Here is a 16493-nt window from a genome sequence, read left to right as displayed (position 1 = left end):
GAAGATTTTTGATATGTTGTCAGAGGTCAAGTTGCAGTTCAAGTGAAGGTCTGGGGTGTCTGGGTTTCTTTATACACACCCACTAATTAACCAATCATTTAGTGAGCACAGGTGAGGATGTAAACTAGGATTGGGTGCATTATATTACAAAAAGGCGAAAAAACTTTTGTGTTGCCAAAATCTGATCTTTCTGTGTTCATTAAATGATCAATATTTCAGCTTTGCAGCAACTTTATTTTCATAACCTAAACCAAATTTGGGAGGGTTTCAGCTTGCAAAAGAGTAATTTATAAAACAAATGGAAGAATTTTAAGTCAGGTTATAAGCTTTTATTTACATAACATGGATAAGCGACAGAACTTCTGTCAGGGAGTGTATAATAAATGGGTTATCCGGCAAATATGTTAATAAGTATAATCGGAAAATGCTCCAAATCTTTTAAACTTAACTTTTTGGTAAGCTGTAAATAATACAGTGGAACCTTGGTTAACAAGAACAATCCATTCTGGGAGTGTGCTTGTAAACCAAGTTACTCGTTCAGCAAAGCCAGATTTCCCATAGGAAATCATTGCAATGCAGACAATTCGTTCCACAACTTGTTAAATGTCCCATCCTGGTCCCCTATTGTGCCATTGCACACACGTACAAACACGCACAAACACACACAAAGACACACATATTATGCTCACCTTACCTTCTGTTCCTTCGCCGACCTCCCAGTTCTTGTAGTTCACCGGTACAAGATGTGTATCGGGTAACCATTGCGACAAGGGAGGAACTTCCGCTGCCAGAGCGCTGGCGTCAAAAGGCATGAACCGCTTGCCTCTGATTGGCCAGCGCGGTGCCTTTGAGTAGTGGATGACAGGGGAAGTTCCTCCCTCGTCGCAATGGTTACCCAATACACATCCTGTAGCGCCAAACTACAAGTACCATGAGGCCGGCGATGGAACGGAAGATAAGGTGAGCATAATGTGTTTGTTTGTGCGTGCTTGTGTGGACTGCAAGAGCGGGTTAGAGCGCAGTGGATGTACGGAACCGGAAGTGTGTGCGGTGAGTATTTTACTCGTACAGCAAAGCATGCTCGTAAACAGAGTTAAAAATTTACAGCAAGCTTTGCTTGTTAAGCGGAATATTCGCTAACTGGGTTACTCGTTAAGTGAGGTTCGACTGTATCTAGAATGCATTTTTAGGACTAGGCTGATTGAGGTCCATTAAACAACTTATGTAAAGAACAGGCATAGTTATAATTTTTGCAGCTGCACTTTAAATAGGATGTTCTGTTTAATTGTTGTAACATTCTCATTTTTGGATGGAAACACTACAAACTTGTCAGCTGAAGGAAGAGAATATTATATATCCTGATCTCTACACTGTAGAGTAGCAGTATCAGAAACCGCGTTAAGGGGGCTTTACACGCAGTGATATCGCTAGCGATAATCGCCAGTGAGTGTACCCGCCACCGTCATTTCTGCGTCATGGGCAAATCGCTGCCCGTGGCGCACAATATTGTTAGGAGTCGTCACACGGACTTACCTGTCTAGCGGCGTTGCTGTGGCCGGCGAACCGCCTCCTTTCTAAGGGGGCGGTTCGTGCGACGTCACAGCGGCGTCACTAAGCGGCCGCCCAATAGAAGCAGAGAGGCGGAGATGAGCGGCCGTAACATCCCGCCCACCTCCTTCCTTCCTCATTGCCGGCGGCCGCAGGTAAGCTGTAGTTCGTCGTTCCCGAGGTGTCACACATAGCGATGTGTGCTGCTTCGGGAACGACGAACAACCTGCGTCCTCAACAATCAACGATTTTTTGAAAATGAACGACGTGTAAACGATGGACGATATGGTGAGTATTTTCCATCGTTAACGGCCGCTTGTTGGTGTCACACGCAGCGACGTCGCTAACGATGCCGGATGTGCGTCACGGAATCAGTGACCCCGGCGATATATCGTCGCTGCGTGTAATGGGGCCTTTAGTGTGAGGGAATTCTAAAAAAGGATATATTTTGTTGCCCCCTAAGGTTTCCACCATTGCCAGATTAAACATTCATCTTTACATGATAATGTGTTAAGAGGACATGTCAAAAATTGGAGTTAAATACCTTGTAAAAATCCCAGAGCTCCCCCAATTCTACCACGGTTTTCCATTTTGAACTGAAAACTATATTCACATCTTTCCATCGCCAAGGTATTCACATTAGTTTTAGAGCACAGTATGGGCAATCTCTGCTTGTAGTCCAGCAGACTTTTCTTCAGTATTCTCTGTGTCATTTTACCCCTTCATCCCAGATTGCTACCAAGTAGAGTCTGATAGATCAGCTGCAGAGCTGTGATTGACAATACAGGAGGTGAGAAGGTACAAGCTCAAGAAAAGACTGAAGAAATGCCCAGTTGTATGACAAAACAGAGATTTCACATAATGTGCTCCAGAAGAAACAAAACGTAAATATCTCTGCAATGGAGGGATGCTGAGCAAAACAAAAGAGCGGTGGAAGAATCAGGGGAGCCGAGAGATTTTTAGAAGGTATTTTACTCAAATGTTTGTTTATTAGCTTTGCTATACTTTAACTACAAGCTAATAGCCTGAATAGCAATTCACCAATATACTACTTTGTAGCAGATTATTAATCACTTAGTACATTGTTCATAATCTACAGAAAGTGTAGGGAGGGGGTAGATCAAACTGATCAGAGCAATTATTACCAGTGATTTATGAAATTGTTATGGAAACAGTTCCTTAACAGATTAAAGTAAATTATCTCTAAAAATGTAAAATATTAGGTTCTTGGACCATAACCGGATTTAGTTGTTAAACATGAAAGGCTAGGCTTAGTACCCTAAATATAACGTCATGGTAGCATTACGCATATTGCCAACAAGGTATTATCCATTGCATCATACACTACAGGTTATTTAAGGCACACTGGTGTTTGTTATCCAAGAATACAACTCCCTCAGCAATATAATAAAATAAAAGTCATTTGGATGGGACACCAAAAATACAAAGGATTTTTACAACCAGGATAGAAGAGTGAGCACAGCTTCTAGGAAAAAGATGACCGATCAAACAGGATCCAGACACTAGGGACTTTCTGTAGCAGTGAGGAACTGCTGAATGAATTCCTGACACTTTCTCTTGTCCAGGTTGCTGGGTGTTGAATGATCAGGCAGAGGTCTGAGCATTAGGTTTCCAAATATACTGGCTGTAATAAAAAAAAAAAGCCATTAGTTCTGAAAACCTTGAAAGATGTACAGGACAATCATTATGTCCAACTTGTAGGCATTGTGAGGTCAGTAGGTGGATGAATGGTTTGGTCAGATTAATTTTAGATTGAGTTTATGGATTTAATATCCTCGCGTGAAATGGATTGGTGGTCGTTACAGATGAGCAACTTTGTTCATGCTACCATCGTCTTGTCCTTCAGGAGAGCCCAGTCTTCACTTCTGTGCATGATATTCTTAGCCATAACTAGGCCCTGTAATGGTCATGACATCATGGGGCATACTAAGCGGTAGAGGCTCAAAGAATGCCGGGGACGGAAGTGAAGACTGGCTGCCAAAAAAGACAGAGCAAATGCGTTCGTTAGTAGAGCTGCCTTCATTTGCTATGCGATTACAGGATATGGTACAGAGGTCATTAACTTGAGCAGTTCCATTGACGAAGAATAAAGTGGTGGCAAACTAACATGGCATTTCAGTAGCTGGTGGGGGTCTTCGCGATCGGATGAACAGTGATCAGCAAGGATAAAAGGTGCAGATGTGGAAATAACCCTTTCAATCAATATGTTCCATTTTACTGTGAACCTTTCAAGAACTGTACAACAGCTCTTCTAATGGTATGCCATGCTGCTTGCAGATAGATTAGAAAATCTTATACAATGTATTACAGAACAGCTCATAGTACAATTCCTTACGCCAGTATAGGACGACACCTTTTATTCGGTGGGGGAAACGACTAAGTCCACAAGTTTGATAAATTCCAAGGGATCAAATACAAGGTACAGTTCTTTACTTTGGATTTACTTAGAATTAAAGTGTAATAATGTGTATATAAAAAATAAAACTCACCTAAAATATTGACATCCAGATGGTTCTGTAATGCATTATTTAGAAGCCCCCGTAAAAATGAGATCAAGTAGTTGAAGACATTTTTATGATGCAATGGTAACATAGAAATAATCTGAATGACAAAAAATGCTTTGATTAGTTTTTTTTATTATTACTATAATCAAAATATTTTCAAGCACAGATTAATTTCCTAAGCAATTTACATTTTGAATCTTTAGAAAGCTGCGTACTGTGTAAACTGTGTACCATACATTCTTACTATATAGGACTTGTCTTTTTATTTTTTTTTTTGTTGGACAATTGAAAGCAAAAACTAGATTCGAACTTATTTTGTAAAAACGTGAAATAAAATTATGTTTTATGGGTGTCGAGTTTTTTAAGACAGTTGTTAATGAATCTGCCTTGCTCTTGGCATGACTTTATAACATGACACTAGATCTCTCAAATTTTCGTTGCAGCAAATGACACAGCATATTACTTGACAGATCACTTCTCTATAAAGTGCCACGCTGCAGATTGGGTAAACAATCCTGAAGCCTCATGATTTGAATCCAAAACATCACATATTTAGTTTGGCTTCCATAAACCCAACTTTAACCCCTTTAGCACCCTGCGATTTTCCATTTTTCCCTCCCCTTCTTCGAAGAACCATCACTTTTTTTTTCCCAACAATAAAACTACCGTATTTTTCGGACTATAAGACGCACCTGACCATAAGACGCACCCTGGTTTTAGAGGAGGAAAATAGGAAAATAAAATTTTAACCAAAAAATATGGTCATGACACACTGATATGGGGCGAGGATCTGCTGCTGACACTGTTATGGGGGTAATGTCCCCAAATTCTCTACTAAAGGTACCCCATTCTGATAAGGATCCTCCTGCCTTGTATATGATCCTGCTCATATACCCCCCATCCTGCTAATAATATACCCCCCCATCCATCCTGCTCATGATATACCCCCATCCATCCTGCTCATGATATCCCCCATCCATCCTGCTCATGATATGCCCCCATCCATCCTGCTCATGATATGCCCCCATCCATCCTGCTCATGATATGCCCCCATCCATCCTGCTCATGATATGCCCCCATCCATCCTGCTCATGATATGCCCCCATCCATCCTGCTCATGATATGCCCCCATCCATCCTGCTCATGAAATGCCCCCATCCATCCTGCTCATGAAATGCCCCAATCCATCCTGCTCATGAAATGCCCCAATCCATCCTGCTCATGAAATGCCCCCATCCATCCTGCTCATGATATGCCCCCATCCATCCTGCTCATGATATGCCCCCATCCATCCTGCTCATGATATGCCCCCATCCATCCTGCTCATGATATGCCCCCATCCATCCTGCTCATGAAATGCCCCCATCCATCCTGCTCATGAAATGCCCCCATCCATCCTGCTCATGAAATGCCCCCATCCATCCTGCTCATGAAATGCCCCCATCCATCCTGCTCATGAAATGCCCCCATCCATCCTGCTCATGAAATGCCCCCATCTATCCTGCTCATGAAATGCCCCCATCCATCCTGCTCATGAAATGCCCCCATCCATCCTGCTCATGAAATGCCCCCATCCATCCTGCTCATGAAATGCCCCCATCCATCCTGCTCATGATATGCCCCCATCCATCCTGCTCATGAAATGCCCCCATCCATCCTGCTCATGATATGCCCCCATCCATCCTGCTCATGATATACCCCCATCCTGGTAAATGGCGTGTATCCTGTGGCACAGGAAAAAAAAATAAACGTTTATACTTACCCTTCCTCACTCCCTGAAGCACCGATCTCTGTCTCAGCTGCAGCGCCGCTGTGTGGAGCCGTCACCGGTGTCTGCAGCATCGCATCTTCCTGTCTGTGCCGGCGGTCAGCTGATCGATTCTGGTGGATACTAGCGGCGCGCACAGTGATGACGTCATCGCGGTGCGCGCCGCTAGTGTCCAGATCAGCTGACCGCCGGCACAGACAGGAAGACGCGATGCTGCAGGGGGGCGGCTCCACACACGGTGACGGGTGAGTACACTGATTCACTGCACCCCGCGCTGATAATGATGCACGGGGGGCAGTGAATACAGCCGCACATGATCACTCCAGGCTGTAGTTGCCAGGGGTGATCACGGCCGGCTGCTAATTATGCACGCACCCCCCCCCCCGCCCACCTGTCAGCGCCGGTTTCGCTGAGAGATGATGGGCGGGAGGATGGGCGTGCATATGTAATGAGCGGGCCCACGTGATCACGGCAGGCTGTTACAGCCTGCTCGTGCCGCCGATGACCCGCTGCACCGCGGCACCCTCATTCCCCGCAGCCTTATAGTCAGACCATAAGACGCACCCCCCACTTTCCCCCAACATTTGGGGGGAAAAAAGTGCGTCTTATGGTCCGAAAAATACGGTATATGGGGCTTGTATTTTGCGTGGTCAGTTGTACTTTTGGATAACACCATACTGCCCCATATTATACTAGAAAATGGGAAACTATTTCAAAATGCTGGTAAATTGCAAAAAAAAAAAAAAATGTAATTGCACAATTGTTTTTTGGAGGTTTTTTTTTTTTTTTTTTTTTATTTACCATGTTCACTACATGGTAAAACTGACCTGGTAATATGATTCCCCAGGTCAGTAAGCGTTCGTAGATACCAAACATGTATAGTTTGAGTTTTATCCAAGTGGTGGGAAAAAAAATCTGAAATTTGTAAAAAATAATAAAATAAATAGAGCTTTTGTCGCCATTTTTTTGCGAGATCTGTAGCATTCTCAGTTTCTGGGATCTGGGGCTCAGTGACTGCTTATTTTTTGTGTCTTCAGCTGCCATTTTTAATTACAGTATACCATTTTGGGGTAACGTTTTGAGCACCTGTTCTGCAAGTTAACGCAATATTGCGGCGATTGATTTTTATTCTCGCTATGCCCTTTACAGATCAGATTAATTGATTTTATATTTTGATAGATTGGGCATTTCTGAATGCAGCAATATCAAATGTGTATATTTTTAGGATTTTATTTTCATTGGGACAAAAGGGTGCAATTTGAATTTCAACTTTTTTTTACATTTTTGTTTAGGCCAATAATTTCTATGTAACTGTTCTGGACATTGACACCATTGTTTCTATTAGATTGTGAGCAGATTTAGAATAACTACAAAAATATGACATTATTTCTGCATGTGGGTCTGACTGCTGCTGGTCATCAGATTTTGGCAAATGTGCAAGGATCAACAAGGAATGTATATTAAGGCTATGTGCGCACACTGCGTCTTTTTGACGCTGCGTTTTTGTGCGTTTTTGGCCGCTAAAAACGCACAAAAACGCACCTGCGTCGAAAAAACGCATCAAAAAACGCATGCGTTTTTGCCGCGATTTGGTGCGTTTTTGGCTGCGTTTTGCTGCGTTTTTGATCTCTGCGTTTTGCTGCGTTTTTCAAATGCATTGCATGGGCGGAAAACGCAGAAAAACGCAGGAAAGAACTGACATGTCCATTTTTTTTTTTTAACTCAAAAACGCAGGTAAAAAAAACAGATGTGTGCTGACAGCAAAAATGAAAACTCAGACTTTGCTGGGGAAGCAAAGTCCTGCAGTTTTGAGGCCAAAAACGCACCCGAAAAACGCGCAAAAACGCCGCGAAAAACGCACTGTGCGCACATAGCCTAAAAGCGAAACAGAGTCTATGTCAGTCATTACCTCTTTACTGCCGATATAGTCTCCAGCATGCTCTAAACATCGGTTATAAAAGCTAGAGCAGATTACAGGCTCTGGGAGGCCTTCTAGAAACAGCAGCAATGCCTCAATAATAGAATGGTTGCTTCCAGCTTGCAGAATGTTAAGGAAACCAGACTGCTTCACAAAAAGGACACAAAAGAAACAAGAGCCTATCAGATTTCCATATGGTATAAATCCGCATGATGTATAAAAGAAAGAATGGAGTCATCAAAAACACTATTTGGGTATAGAATGGGGAAAAAAAAAATCCGCGGCAAATCCGCGGCAAAAATAAGGTGCGGATTTGCCGCGAACGTCGCGGATTTTCATGCAGAAAAATCCGCAGGTACATTCTACCGTGGACACATAGCCTTAAGGATCTCCATGACCCTGGGGTTTTGGTCATCGAATGTGGCAATGAGTCTGGTGATATGATTGTCATCTTTACTCTTTTTTGGGGTCAACAGGTCCCTTCTAGAGTTCGATTGTGCAAATTTGTAGGCTGGTTCAAGGACCCGTGAAGGATAGCCCCTTTGCCGAAAACGTCTCCTCGAGTCTTCAGCCTGGGTTTCGAAATCAGAGGGACGAACAGTTTCTCCTTATTCGGAGAAATTGCCCCTTAGGGATTCCTCTCCTCAGGGGTGCTGGATGGTAACTTTCCCACCTGAAATGCACCCCTGGGTATGCTGACATTGAGATTTGGCTTCTCTTCCCACAGGTCTTTTATGTTCTACACTTGGGATGAGCCCGTCCAGCCACTTACTTCGTGAGGGACCTGTGCTACATTTGATTGGGATAACTCTCTCCCCCTTGACTCTATTTTTTCGTTTGTATAAAGAGATTCAACCGTTTCCTCGGATATCTTAAGAGGTGTTACACAGCACATGTTATTCTATACAACAAACAGCCCTAGGAACTATCTTCTAAGTAAGCTATACTTATATATGAGGCTTGGACAGGCATGGGTATTTATTCTGTATTGAACGACATAGTTTTTGTCTTGATTTCAGGTGTCCTTGGCAAAATACCCCTGATGAACCCCTTACTATCCTGTTAGGAAGGGGGGAAACGCGTTGGGACGGCGGGAGGTTCCCACATACCTGGTGGAACCACCGGCTCAATCCTAACCATTTCATTTTGCTGCTGTGACTGGAAAACCTGGTCCAGTCTGGGAACCAATCTATCCGATTCATTTTTGTAATTGTCTTTGTCTTGGATCGGTTCACTTATTGCACCTGGATTCTTGGTGGAGGGTTTAGGCCAGTGAATAACAGGGTCAGTGAGGGTCAGCCACCCGGAGCGGGGGGTACCCTAAAAATTATGATACCCTCCGTTGACAGGAAGGGTAAGTTGAGGATTTAATTTAGTCCCCTCTAAACGCTATTTCGCTATCGATCTATCAGGATTTTCCCTCACACCATCCTGTTTTCATCTGATCTTTCACTAGCACACTGTCCATGTCATTTATGTTATTCAAGACACATGGTGTAGTTTTAATATTTTTTACAATAAATATATATTTTTTATAGAGGTATTGTTTCTAGTGGTTTCTCATATATTATTTACCTCATTACCTTATCATTTGTGGTTGTTCCTGTGGTATTGTTTTTACCCTTTTTTGCCTCTTTTGTTGGAGATTATTTTTTCTTCCTCTTGTTTCACATCTCCTCCTTATTTGACCCCCATGTTATTTTATGTTTATTTTTAAATGTGATTTAATAAGATTGTCTATTTCACTTCAAACAGTAATTTTTGATTACTCCATTTTTTTGGGGTTATATATTTAAAGGAGTACTCCACAATTTATTAAGGGGAAACATTACCTTGCTGGATTTAATGTTTCTGACATATTGTGTTTCTTAACATATTGTGCTTTATGAATGTTTGGTTATTAATACAGCTAACGAATAATAATGGGGCATTCTTCACCTTCATTTCCTTTATAAATGGAAACCTGTTCACACATGTATAACTAAAGACAAATCAATCACTATATGTTGTATTGTATTTGATTATACGGCTTCAACATTTAGAATATTTTACAGGTTGAAGCAGTATAATTGTTTTTCTGTTGTGGGTGTGGACTTCCTGACATTTAAACTCTATGGTATGTTGCGCACTATAATGTGGCCTGTCCTCTAGCACCATCTGATGGTTTCTTTTTTGTACTGCCAACTCTTTATTTCCAGGCTTGCAATTTTAACTGTGTATGTATTGTATTATACATGTATGAAGTGCAAATCTGTTCTGAGCATCAGCCTCCCTCACTATCAGTTTTTAGGTGGCCAGGGACATACTAATCAATAGACGGACCCTCTAAGCTTTCAGGCATTTCAATATTTCGCCTCCACTACAGCTTTGTTTTCTTCTGCATTTGTGAGTTGGATGAGTGTCCATGTCAAATTCACAGGTAAACATTTGGGATGCAGAGCTCATGCCATCAATTACACTTTCAGTGATGCGAGCTGATAAAATGTTATGTTATATGAAGACGCAGTGAAAAGTGACTTGATTTTTTTTTTGACAGGAGAAGAAGGGATGCCACACTGATAATGATGAATATACCAACCAAAAACAGATGAAAATGAGATCTAGCACAATGATTATAAAAAATAAAAAAATAAAAATAAAAAAGTCATTTTTTTTCTTGTATGCTTAAAACTAAAACAAAAAAAGCACAAACACACAAAAAGAATGTGTGAATGAGGCCTGACAGTTCTCAACAGCACAAGAATGATATGATGGGTAAGTTTTACCAGTTAAAGGATACGGATAGATTCTGGAAATCCAGTATCTAAATAGTCTCTTATGCCTTCAAATTCAGATCTTAACCCGGGCTGCTGAAACAAATCTTCCTAAAAAAAAAAAAAAACAAACAAACCACACACCAGTTAGTTTTAATACTATATTATGTATTCCCATGTCATGCTAAACCAGCACCATCAGTAATTTTAAATGTAAAATTGTTCAAAAGGGTCAACACTCACTGATAAATGTAATGTGAATGCAGCATTGAGGGGGACAGGAAAACCATCTCATGCAGAGGTCTCAAACAGGCAGCCAGCGGCCTGCAGACACCTAGACCCCGTGACTATTGCGGCCCAGTACATGGGGCCACCGCCGCCAGCTATTTCCTTCAGGTGACTATATAATGTGCAGCACTGTGCACGTCTCTACACCGCTTTATTAATGGCAGCTGCCGTTACTAAAAATGTGTAGAAAGCAGTACTGTAAATTGTTCCCCAGTAGGAAAAAGCAGATGGTGGCGGCCCCGTATGTGACAGCAATTGTCATGGGCTCTAGGTGCCTGCTGGCTGCAAGCAGGTAAGTAAAACACCAAAGGAACAGAGGAAAGGTGAGAAAAATCTTTTTTTTTTTTGTATGTGAACAACATCATAACAGGACTACAGAATGGCTCATTACTACAGGGGCACAACATGGACCCATTACCACAGGGGCACGATAGGGACCCATTACAACAAGGAGACAACATGGGTACGTTACCACAGGGGCACAATAGGGACCCATGACCACAAGGAGACAACATGGGTACATTACCACAAGGGGACATATGGGCACATTACTACAAGGGGGCAATATGGGTACAGTACCACAGGGGACAATATGAGCAAACTACTACAAGGGGACAGCATGGGCACATTTCCACAGGGGACAATATGGGCACATTACTACAGGATGAGGGACAATTACTAAAAGATGAAAACCAGGATGGAATTATTACTACAAAATGTTGTCCAAAATTACTACATGGAGATAATTTCAAAACAACATTACTTCCAAGAAGGGGATAAAATGTTGAAAAAAATAAATAAAATAATATAATCGAAATAAAGAATGACCCCCCCATTAAAAATACATACATGTATACATACACACACACACACACATACATACATATACACACACACACACACACACAAAACACAAATAAAAAAGTGCACATTCGTTATAAACAAGCAAAAAATGTTCAAAAAAACGTTATCCAAACGATGTATAGAAAGAAATATATGTGATCACTAAAGAGGTCACTAGGTCCAGCAAAGAATGCAGCCCCTCAAATAATTTTTTTTTCTATGTGCGGCCCATACACCCAGCCAAGTGTACTTGTACTGGGATTAATAGCTGAAAACCAAAGGTGCCTTATACATAGGTTTGGTGGAGCTGTATCTATCAGTATAGAATATGTTATTTGTATCTAGTAAAGATTGTAAAGAGTCCTTTGGCATTAGGTTAATTAGTATAATGACCTGTGGATGAAAGGTTACGTTCTAAAACCTATAAAAAGCACAATAATGGCTCAAATGCAGTGAGATGTAGGAAATAATCTGACCTGCAGGGATGCATTCCGGTATAAGTGGTCCACCATCATACACAGCTCTTTGGGCACATCTAAAGGTTTCTCCGCACCAACAAAATCATCCTTCATTTGTAGAGGCATATATGCCTAAGGTGACAAACAAAACATGTAAACTTAATATAGTCCTACAGATATAGAATTATTGCATTTGGACTGTAATAACGGGATGATCATACCAGTTTATGGATTTGGTCAGCAGACATGTCTCTGATGGGCTCTCTCATATAACACAACATCTGGATGGAGGATCCAAAGCTGCTGTACATATAGTCTCCGCTCACAGACAAGAAGAAGTCTTTTCCTCTGTCCAGGTGTAGAATTAGAATGTCCTCTAATTTTTCCTCCCCTGAGTTTAGTCGAGCAGCCGTCTGATTATTGACGAATAACTCCAGCTCTATTTGTGCTTCTGAGCCTAGAAATGTAAAAGACAAAAGGCTTTAGTGTCATTTTCAGATTTGTAAAATATAAGGTATTTCTATGTAAAATGTTAGACTTCAAAGTGGAGAGGGAGAAGGGGTTAAACCCGCGCAATCCGCCAGTAATCCAGAAGGAGATGTTGATAAATTAAACAATCTTTTATTCCATGGGTCTACGCGTTTCAAGGTCTAAGACCTCTTCTTCAGGACCAGTAAATCAACCAGGTTGATTTACTGGTCCTGAAGAAGAGGTCTTAGACCTTGAAACGCGTAGACCCATGGAATAAAAGATTGTTTAATTTATCAACATCTCCTTCTGGATTACTGGCGGATTGCGCGGGTTTAACCCCTTCTCCCTCTCCACTTTGAAGTCTGAAACACGTGGGGCCGCTGCAGCTGCCATTATCTCATGCTATCTGTGGTGGTTGTGACCTCTCACAACCTCAATCGGTGAGTGCATTTACCATTTGCTAACCGTGTGTTTTATCTGGTAAAACCCTATCAGCGCTTCTCTTTTCTAGTTTATCTATGTAAAATGTTAGTACACTTAACAGGCGGTCAGACCTGTTAGCAGGAGAATAGTCAGGGGGAAACCCACCGATTTATTTACTTGCTCTAGTATCTATAAGCAAGCTACCGACCTCTCTGCAGCAGTCTATAGTCTACAAATGGGCTAGAGACTATGCAGCCAGGCAAAAAGATTATAGGGTCATCATAGGAATATTAAGTCCCCAATAGCGCTATGCCTTGCTGGGGGCTGAATGGTTATTAGGCTCTGTTTATTTCTGCACTGTGGCTTTAAATTAGAACAGAAGCCAAGGGGCAAGTTCATATCCAGCCTACAGGGGCCACACGGACTGAAAATTTATGTCCATTAATGATTAGACTGCAAGTACAGCTCACATGCGACCAAAAAGAACAGAGTCAACACCGCCTTGATCAGAAAGATTAACATGTATTATAAAGAAATCCCAATGGAAAACTTAAATGCAAGTGTGAACACAGGATTTAAAGGTGGCCATGTGCATAAAGCTGGTGTCACACATAACGACGACGACAACGACGTCGCTGCTACGTCACCATTTTCTGTGACGTTGCAGCGACGTCCCGTCGCTGTCGCTGTGTGTGACATCCAGCAACGACCTGGCCCCTGCTGTGAGGTCGCCGGTCGTTGCTGAATGTCCAGCTTCATTTTTTGGTCGTCACTCTCCCGCTGTGACACACACATCGCTGTGTGTGACAGCGAGAGAGCGACGAAATGAAGCGATCAGGAGCCGGCACTGGCAGCTGCGGTAAGCTGTAACCAGCGTAAACATCGGGTAACCAAGGGAAGGCCTTTCCCTGGTTACCCGATGTTTACGCTGGTTACCAGCCTCCGCTCTTGCTGCCAGTGCCGGCTCCTGCACTGTGACATGTGGCTGCAGTATGCATCGGGTAATTAACCCGATGTATACTGTAGCAAGGAGAGCAAGGAGCCAGCGCTAAGCAGTGCGCGCGGCTCCTTGCTCTCTGCACTGTGACATGTAGCTGCAGCACACATCGGGTTAATTAACCCGTTGTGTACTGTACCTAGGAGAGCAAGGAGCCAGCGCTAAGCGCGGCTCCCTGCTCTCTGCACATGTAGCACAGCGACGTTATGATCGCTGCTTCTGCTGTGTTTGACAGCTAAGCAGCGATCATAACAGCGACTTACAAGGTCGCTGTTACGTCACCGAAAATGGTGACGTAACAGCAACGTCGTTGTCGCTGTCGCTTAGTGTGACACCAGCTTTAGTCTAATCTAAAGTGAAGTTCCATTTGGCTAGTGAAATTTAACAAGCACTTAATATTCACTGGAACGGTCTACAGAGAAAGCAGACAATGTTAACATTTTGGTTCAGTAGATAGTTCACAAACACTTTTGTAAGAGCAAAAAGATTGTCTGCCCTTCTGCCAGTGTCACTGAAAAGTATGGCTAGTATGAATGACTAATAGTCAATATGGATGAAAAGGAGTATGGCTGTATCAGGGTAACCATCAATTACTGGGCAATTGTTCTTCACCCATTGTTCAACTAGTAACATAGTTTAAGTGTATATGGACCCAATTTCAAGCTGGCAGATCCTTCTATCCTGTGACATCCATAGGGTAGGATTTGGAGGGTCACATACACATTAGATCAAATGTGGGAAACCTTTTAATGCCAGTTGCCATTTGGAATTTTTTACCAACCTTCGAGGGTTGCATAAAATTATCAACTTGAAAATTACCCTGCTATATTTGATCAAACTATTAATTAACTGGAGCTGGTGCGGCTGTGATATTAGGGGATACCGATTATGTAGATTTTCACAACTATTTTTCCAGGCTTGTCTCGGTCAGGAGCCGCTGGGGGTGCAGACAGCCCTAGGGGGAGGAGGGTGCGGCATACAGCACTAGGTGGCAGGCGTCAAAGCATCGGTCCAGGAGGCATGTACAGCAGGGAGGCTAGTAAAACTGCTGGTCTTCTGTGTGACGACATTGCATCTTGTGCTTACCCCGCCCACAAAGTAAGCCCTGAGCACGCTGGCACAGGCTAACGTGAGGACCTCATGGTATGCGCACGCAGCTGTGTGCGCGTCCTCACATCACGCCTTGCAATTTAAAGGACCTGCAGCTGGCAAAATTGCAGATGCCGCCCTATCATTGAGGTCCCCAGGAATGTGCCAGGGGGCCACAAAAAGTCATCACTGGCCACAAATAGCCTGCAGGTCTGACATTGTCCACCCCTGCATTCGATGGTTGGGCAGTTCTGCTGAAATTAATAGTTTGTCATGCTCCATCTAATATACCTTCATATATTTTACGATAAAAAAAACAAACAAAAAAACAAAAAAAAACCTAAAGAATAAATATTAGATATTGAAAAAATTACTTTTCATAAACAAGGTCAAATCAAGGGTTGTCATGTTATTTTATACCAGAATAACACTAATATTGTCTTGGTGCTATACACCACTGTGTCTCAATTTGTGTGATCATGGAGCTTCATACATGGTATCGCAGTTATAACCACTATGACTAGGTAGATCTAATGCTACTTTATTAAAAGGTGCCAAATGAAAAGTATCTAATACAATAACTAGAAATAGATTAACTTGTGTGAACACTGAACCCTGGGAGTGGCAGCACAATTGGAAGTCCATGTACCTGGGGTAAGAAATCCTTTGCTTGGATTTGCTCGGAGCCATTGTTTACTGTATGACAGTTCATCCAGCTTACTTATGAATTCATACTGACATGCCACCTGCCCATCATTGTGAATAGTGAAGGTCTCGACTTGCAGCTGCATGTACTTCACATCCTTGAAGTAAAACTGTGAACACACAACACATCAGAATGTTCAGCTTCCTTTATCAGTAACACTCCTGTAAAAGTGTCATCGTTTTCTGTACCATGCCCATGCAAACTCAAAGAAAGCTTATGAGACAAGTCTACCATCATGTTATAAATTATACGATTTATACGAGTTGATGGGCAGCCATTCATGACTTGAATCAGTATTCTGTACTTAATCATCAAACAAAAAACTTATAGAGGTAGTCTCCAACTTGGACAACCAGGAAAAGCTTATACTTCCCTTCTGCACTGGCACCATTCCAGCAATGTTGTGTCTCCAAGTGCTAATGTGACACTTATGTCTTGTGAGCGCTACAGCCAATCAGTGGTAGCTGATCGGATGCTACTCCTCAATATTTTATGAGAGTAGACGTCTACGCTGACAAAAAATAGTGAAGACTGAAGCAGAGAGGCTTGTGCACGCACACATTGCTGGAAAGGCACCAGGGCGTGAGGAAAGTATAAGCTTTTTCTCATTTTCCTCGGGGAACTCAAGCATTTAATAAGAAGCTGACCAAATAGTGGACAATCCCTTTAATGCTGCATCTGAAAAAGTAAATAGCTTCAGTTCTAT

General features: G+C 42.3%; 1 protein-coding gene across 5 annotated transcripts in view; it reads right to left on the bottom strand.

Moving 5' to 3' along the window:
* Positions 1-738: 738 nt before the first annotated feature.
* Positions 739-16493, bottom strand: part of INPP5B (inositol polyphosphate-5-phosphatase B) — a 207234-nt gene continuing 191479 nt past the window's right edge. For all 5 annotated transcript variants that reach the window (XM_075336058.1, XM_075336059.1, XM_075336061.1 and 2 more), the window contains 7 exons: positions 15731-15896; positions 12323-12558; positions 12120-12233; positions 10539-10623; positions 7751-7878; positions 4059-4170; positions 739-3193 (listed from right to left, as the gene is read on the bottom strand). In XM_075336058.1, the coding sequence (XP_075192173.1) occupies positions 3072-3193; positions 4059-4170; positions 7751-7878; positions 10539-10623; positions 12120-12233; positions 12323-12558; positions 15731-15896 (963 nt within the window). In that variant the 3' untranslated portion in view covers positions 739-3071. The remainder of the gene's footprint in view (positions 3194-4058; positions 4171-7750; positions 7879-10538; positions 10624-12119; positions 12234-12322; positions 12559-15730; positions 15897-16493) is intronic.

The sequence above is a fragment of the Anomaloglossus baeobatrachus genome, chromosome 2 (genome assembly GCF_048569485.1).
Source record: "Anomaloglossus baeobatrachus isolate aAnoBae1 chromosome 2, aAnoBae1.hap1, whole genome shotgun sequence".
NCBI lineage: Eukaryota > Metazoa > Chordata > Amphibia > Anura > Aromobatidae > Anomaloglossus > Anomaloglossus baeobatrachus.
Note: the sequence above shows the minus strand (reverse complement) of the source record. Positions and strands in the feature narration are given on the sequence as shown.